Source organism: Erpetoichthys calabaricus, chromosome 3 (genome assembly GCF_900747795.2).
Source record: "Erpetoichthys calabaricus chromosome 3, fErpCal1.3, whole genome shotgun sequence".
NCBI lineage: Eukaryota > Metazoa > Chordata > Cladistia > Polypteriformes > Polypteridae > Erpetoichthys > Erpetoichthys calabaricus.
In genome coordinates this window covers 22419582-22426720 of record NC_041396.2, presented here as the reverse complement: position 1 = coordinate 22426720, position 7139 = coordinate 22419582, and the positions used below count along the sequence as shown (strand labels likewise).

Genomic DNA, 7139 nt, shown 5'->3' with positions numbered 1-7139 from the left:
GAACCCACCAGGAACAACTTTGCAGAGCACACTTCTAGACAATGGTGATTTATCTTTAAAATCTGGAGATGATTTTCTATTACATGGCTGTACATTACATACACCATTGAAATCAATCATACATGCAGAGTGTCATTTTTGACAGCTCTAGATTCATTGATTTGTGGATGCTGTATCATTTCTTTACAAAATGAATTTATTTTTTTTCTTGTGATTTGCAGTTTTACTTTATTACTTTTATTTACTAACCTTTAGTAAGGAGAAAGTGCATATCCTTTGTGGAGGGTGCAGTTCCCTTCAGGATTAATAAAGTTTCAATCTATGGATAAAGTCCATGCGGTGCATGATTTCAGTTCATCATGATGAAAGCTTTATTTACCTCAAGTATTTGTGAGGTCTTAAATATCAAGATGGTCACAACATTTTGCTGTTTCAAGCTATTATGACGCTCTTCAGAATGGTAATGGAACTACAAGGTTGCAATCAGTTTAAGCCACTCTTTAGGTTTTCATGTGTCATTCTGACAGCATCCTCAGCTGCTGTGAGACATGTCTGTATATTTCAAAATGTCATCCTTCCCTTGTTACACGGCTACTGTTATCCACAGTTCTCCATAGTGCCCTCTGTTAGTGTTAGTGCCTTTCCCTTAGGAGATTTTTGACCAGCTGCTTGTCCTTCTGTGTTTTGCACCCACTCTCTCCTTGAACTGCGTTCCCTGAAAGAGTGAATTTCTTCTTGCTTTGCCTGAATTTGTTGCTCAGTATCCTGAGTCCACAGATGCTCTCTCAAAAAGTGAATTTCTTCCTGCATCTCTCGAATCAGTTGCCTGTTGTCCCTAATCTCTACCTCTCTCCTCCATATATGCTGCCTCAAGAAGAAGATTTCTTCCTGCAACTCCTGGATCGCCTGTCGCATACTGGCGATCTCCGTGTCTCTTCTCCATAATTCCTTAATAAGGAAGCAGATTTCCTTCTGTAGATCATGAATTTCACTGTTGTTGGCATCTACCTTTCTCTGCTGATTTCTGAGAAGGCAAATTTTACCTTGAATCATCTTGACATGCTCTATTCTTTTTGAACCACCAAATGGCTTCTGCTCCTTGAGAAGGCAGATTTCCTCTTGCAGCTCCCGAATCCGCTTCACATTGTCATTTGTCTCAGTGTTCCTCATCAGCTCCTGCTCCTTCAGAACACAGTTCTCCTCCTGCAGCTCCTCATGCACATTTACATTTTTGTGGACCTCAGCATTTTGCCTGCACAACTCCAGATTGAGGAAACAGATTTCCTCTTCAAGTGCTCTATGCATCTTACCATTTTCTTGGAGCTCAATGTCTCTTTTCCACACCATACCCCTGAGTAACCAAATTGCATTTTGCAGCTCTTGAATTATCTTTATTTTTTCACCAACCTCAGCATCTTCTTTGGCCATTTCCTGTGTCTTGGCCATTCTATTTTGATCTTGCTGTTTTAGATAGAGACAGTCCTCTTCCCTCGGTCGAAACATCCTACCATGTTCTTGGACATCCTTGCTTTTATTTTGCTTTTCACTGCTCAGCATAACATCTTCAATCAGCCATGCAGTATCCATTATATTTTCTCTAGGAGCCTGTCCTTTTGGCAAACACGTGTCTCCTTTATTCTCGATGATCCTCTTTACCTTTTCACCAGTCTCCACTTCCAAGCTCCACTCTTGGTCATTTGTGGAGTCCTGCTCTGCTTGATTTTCTTGGGTAATGCTCTCATCATCTCCTGTCTTACTTTCCTTCTGCAGGTTTTGTATTCTGAGAGGAGTCACTTGTGCTTTCTTCTTGAGTGCTTTATCTCTCTCCTGCTCTTCCTTCTTAGACAAAAGAGTGTCTATCACAGGATCTTGGTCCATTTTTTCATTAAGTCTCATCTGTGCTTCTATGCACCACAATTCCTCTTTCAGTAAAATCATTCTTTCTTTTAACATACGATTAATCTTCGCCTTTTCAGCAAGCTCATTTGCTCCCTTCTGTCCTGGGTCTTTGACGACACAAGATTCTACTTGCATTTCCAGATTCATCTTAGCTTTTTCATCAATCTCATTGTTTTTTTGGCACAGTTTAACACTGATGAAGCAACCTGGACTTGATGCTTCTTGAATCTTCTTCCCTTGAAAGATGTACATTTCATCTAGTGATAATGATTTAATTTTGAAAATTTCACTAACAACTGCATCTCTACTCAGAATGTGGTCTTCTTTTACATTGCATTCATTTCGCAGCCCTGGATTCATCTTTAAAATTTCTATGATCTGCAACTTTTTTTCCCATACCTGTTCACCAAGTGAGCAAATCTCTTCTTGTAGCTTCTGAATCTTCTTCCTTTCTTGATCAATTTTAGAGTCTATCCTCAGCTCCCACTCATCAAGGGTATTATTTTTGTCTTCTTTTTTGTGATTCGTGATAAGCGATTCTCTGATCTCAGTGTCTGCCGAACATACTTCTACATTTAGGAAGCAGGTTGAACTTTGAAGCTCTCTGATGGCCTGAATTTCCCTTTGAAGATCTTGATTCATCTTTACAATTTCCCTTAATTCAACTTCTCTCTTCTGCTCCTGCTGTTTTAAATTGTGGATTTCTTCTTGAAGCCCTTGAATTATTGATCTGTTTTCATTAATGTCTGCGCTGGTCCACATAATTTGTTCATTGACTTTGCAGGTTTCTAGCTGCTCTTGGGTTGCATTTCTGTTTTCATTGGATTCTATATTTACTGCTGGCTTCTGATTCTTCAGGAAACAGATTTCTTCTTGAAGCTCTAGATTAGTTTTTTTGTGCCCCCCAACCTCTGCTTCAATGCACTGCACTTCCTGGTTGAGAAGGTTAATCTCTTTCTCTAGGGCTTGCTTCATCTTTGCATTTTCACTGGCCTCAGTCCCCCTTCTCAGCTCCTGCCACTTGAGAAACTGATTTTGTTTTTGCAAATCTTGGATGATTGTGGCATGTTGATAAATGGCGCCATCTCTCTTGCACACCTCCACATTCAAAAAGCAAATTTGTTCATCTAACTTCCGGTTCTTTTCTAAACATTTGTTGATCTCAGCATCTCTCCTCTTCAACTCCAGACTCAGGTAGCCAATTACATTTTGTATCTGTTGGATTGTCTTTATATTTTCATTAATACTAACATCTTTGCTCTGCTCATACTCACTGAAGACACAAATTTCCTCCTGCTGGTCAACATCCGCCTTTACATTTTCATTGATTTCAATTTCTCCACTTCTCACTTGTTCATTAAGGAATCCTATTTCCTCTTGAAAGTCAAGATTCATTTTCATACTTTCATTGACCTCCACCTCGCTGTTCAAGACCTGCTCACCAAGGAGTTTCTGAAGTTCTAAATCCACGTTTGACTCTTGGTCAAATTTCTTATTTCCTTGACGGTTTGGATCTCCAAAGAGGCACATTTCACCTTTGAACTCTCTATCCACTTCCTCATTGTCACTGTTCCTACTATCTCTGTTTATTCCCAATCGCTTGAAGGCATGCTTTTTCATGGACTTTGCCCGGTTTACATTTTTCTGAATTTTTGTCTCTCGCCTTGATAACTCCACATTGAGGAAGCGGATTGCGCTTTTTAATTCTCGAATCATCTGGCCTTTCTGCGCCCCCGCTTCAGTTTTTTGATTTGGTCTTCCCTCTTCATTTTCAGCTATGTCCATGACCCACCTGTGGTCCTCTTCTTTAAAAATGAACTTGTCATTTTGAAGCTGGGGTTGAATCTTTCCTGTATCTGCAATCTCAACCTCTCTTTTTTGTATCTGCTCACTGAATTGGGAAATTTCTTTCTGAAGTTCTAGGATTCTTATTATTTCTTCATTAAACTTCTTATCTGTCCTCCACTCCTGCTCCTTAAGGCCATAGATATTTTCTTGTAGATCACAATTCATTTCTACATTGTCATGGATTTTATTTTCTTTAAATGGTTTCTTTCCCTTGAGAAACTGAATTTCTTCTGGCACTTCCTTTTTCACATTCTTCCTTGTTTCTGTTTCCTGGTTTTGCACTAACCCTTTGAGGAAGCAGGCTGCACTTTGAAACTCTTGACTGCTCGTCGCGTTTTCACTGCCTTCACTGATCTGTTTCATTCCCTGCTCCTTCAGAGCATCATTTTCCTCCTCCAACTCTTGATTGGATTTTGCAGCTTCTTGGATCTCCACATCCCTTCTGCACACTTCCACATTTAGGAAGCAAATCTCTTCCTCCAGCTCTTTGTTCAATTTCATATTTTCACTGATTTCAGACTCCTTTTTCCATAGATCCACGTTGAGGAACCAAATTGCATTTTGTAAGTCTTGGATAGTCTTTATATTTTCTATCAACTCAGCTTCTCTCCTTTGGCCTTGCTCTTTGAGGAGGCAGAGTTCTTCTTGTAGTTTGGTTATTATACTCACATGTTTATTAATGTCAATGCTGTCCCTCCATGGCATTGGAGTTTTCAGGAGGAAGAATTCTTTTTCCAGCTCATGGTTCATCTTTGCATTTTCAATAATCCCAGCATCGCCCATCTGCTTGTTATCCTTCAGAAAAGAAATTTCATCCTGCAGTTTAAGGTTCATCATTATATTCTCCCTAATCTCTGCTTCCTTAGTGTGAGCTTGCTCATTGAGGAGACAAATTTCCTCCTGGAGCATCTGGATCATTTTCATATTTTCAGTGATCTCAATGTCTCGCCTCAGTTTCTGCCTTTTGAGGATACGATTCGCCTCTTGGAGTTCCTGGATCATTTTGAAATTTTCATGCATCTCAACATCTCTTCTGCGTACTTCAATGTTAAGGAAGCACATTTCCTCTTCAACTTCTCTACTCAGCTTCACAGAATCGGCATCTCTAATGTCATTCCACCATGAGTCATCATTCAGAAAACTGGAGGAATTTTGCATTTTACTGACCATTCTTACATTTTCATTGATATTGACTTCTGTTCCTACCTGTAATTCTTTAAAATCACATATTATGTCTTGAAGCTGTTGGTTTATTTGTACATTTTTATATATCTCTGCATCTCGTCTGCACAACGCCACATTGAGGAAGCAGATTTCTTCTTCTAGGTCTCTCTTCACTTTTAAGTATTTGCTAATCTCAATATCTCTCCTCCATACTTCTACTTTGAGAAAGGAAATTGCATTTTGCACCTCTTGGATTATTTCTATGTTTTCATTGACATTATAGTTTTTAATCATCTCCTGATCTTTTAGAAGCTGAATGTCTTCCTGGACCCTATTCATTTTTCAATGTTTAGTAAGGTTGTCACTACCAAACTGAAAAGAAATGCTTGTCTGTTGTTGAGGCGGGTGTGTCTGTCACTGAAGCACATGTGGATTAATCTAAAAAGTGTGTATCTCTGTTGCGCAGTGCAAAGAATGAAGTTCTGCACACTCTCACTGGTCTTGTATGCCCATTTAGTTGCTAGGTGACCTTATAAAAAGCGCGAGATGACTTACTAATGATATGAGACTTTTTTATTGCTCTTTGTTCTACTAAATATCTAGGAATATTGTTAATCAGATTTAGATATAAACACATGAAGATAACATTAGAGATGCTAACAGGAAAAATCTACAGCGGCACAAGTATTTTGTATTTTAATTAAAATTTTAGCAACACTGCTTTTTTCTTATCTTTTGTTATTATAATTTGTATCTTCTGGCTTTGTTAGCAACATGTAAGCAATAACATCTTTGCAGATGGGACACGAGTCACATTTACTACACTGCATCCACCATTACTAAGCATTTCTGAAAATGACTGACTGACTGACTGACATTTCTTTAATGAAGATTTGATACCTTGGGAATATTGCTTATTGCATTGTGAAGCATGAATTGCAAAGTGAATTGTGTTATGGGATAAGTGTATTTTCTCATGTCTTATGTAAAGTCATATTCTAACCTGCTTAATCCAGATCAGGGTTGCGGCTGTGGCCTGGAGACTAACCCAGCTAGTATAGGGTACAAGCAGAGAGCAAACCTTGGACAGGGCACCAGTTCATCACTCTGCAAACGCATACACACACACACACACACACACACACACACACACCAAGGCCAATTTAGCATTGGCAATTCACCTGACTTGCATATATTTGGGCAGCTGAAGGAAACCAGAGCACCCAGAGGAAACCCACACAGACATGAGGAGAACATGCAAACTCAATATCAGGGAGAACCCAGGATGCTAACCCTGGTCTCTCTACTGTGTGGCAGTATGCTGCCCACTATGTCAATGTATGTCTTCTTCTTTTTTTTTTTGAATTGCACTACTATTAGCATTTTGTTATACTCAACTATTCATCCATCCATTTTCTGAACCTTTTTATTTTCCAGCCAGATTATTAGGTTCAGGGTCATGGGAAGCCAGTTCTTATCTGGTAGAAACCAATCCTATTCAAGATGGCAATCTATTACAAAGCATTGTTACACACTCATACCATGCTCATCCATACTGGAACAAGTTGGAGTTGCCATTGAATCTATCCTGTATGTTCCAGTTTAGACCCTAAGGCAGGAACTAAACCAGATTCACACACATTCACACCTGAATCCACTCAAGTTGAATCCATATAAAGATGCCAATCAGTGTAAGCAACATTAGGAATAACTAGGGAAACCCTACATAAGATCCAGTAAGAACATGATATCTTCACACAGAAAGTATAGTTTAAACAGAGGAAACAAAACAACATAAAGATAGATAGATAGATAGATAGATAGATAGATAGATAGATAGATAGATAGATAGATAGATAGATAGATAGATAGATAGATAGATAGATAGATAGATAGATAGATTAGATAGATAGATAGATAGATAGATACTTTATTAATCCCAAGGGGAAGCTGGGGACCATCATGTACATTATTTAATAATGTGTCAAAAAATAAGAAAAAAAAGTTCAATAAAAATATCATGGACGTCTCACTTCCATGGGGGACCTTGGCTTGCCAATGCTCTGTGACTCTCCAATGCCCTCAGTAAATAAGTCTGTTCCTCTGAGCTAAATGTTCTTTGGAAGCAAGACCCCAAGTGAACGATGACTTCTGCTTCCTTTCAAGAAAAAAATGGATGTGTCGTCACGGACTGTCTTGGGACTCATCCTCCAATCTGCAGGGAAAAG

At 39.0% G+C, this 7139-nt stretch overlaps 1 protein-coding gene across 1 annotated transcript; it reads right to left on the bottom strand.

The window, feature by feature from the left end:
• Positions 1 to 597: 597 nt before the first annotated feature.
• On the bottom strand, positions 598 to 5250 carry LOC114647667 (trichohyalin-like). The gene has a single exon (XM_028796274.1). The coding sequence runs from the start codon at positions 5248 to 5250 to the stop codon at positions 598 to 600; it is 4653 nt and encodes a 1550-aa protein (XP_028652107.1).
• Positions 5251 to 7139: the final 1889 nt, after the last annotated feature.

Excerpts from the sequence above, each read along its gene's own strand:
- LOC114647667 (XM_028796274.1), bottom strand. The coding sequence starts at position 5,250 with ATGAATAGGGTCCAGGAAGACATTCAGCTTCTAAAAGATCAGGAGATG.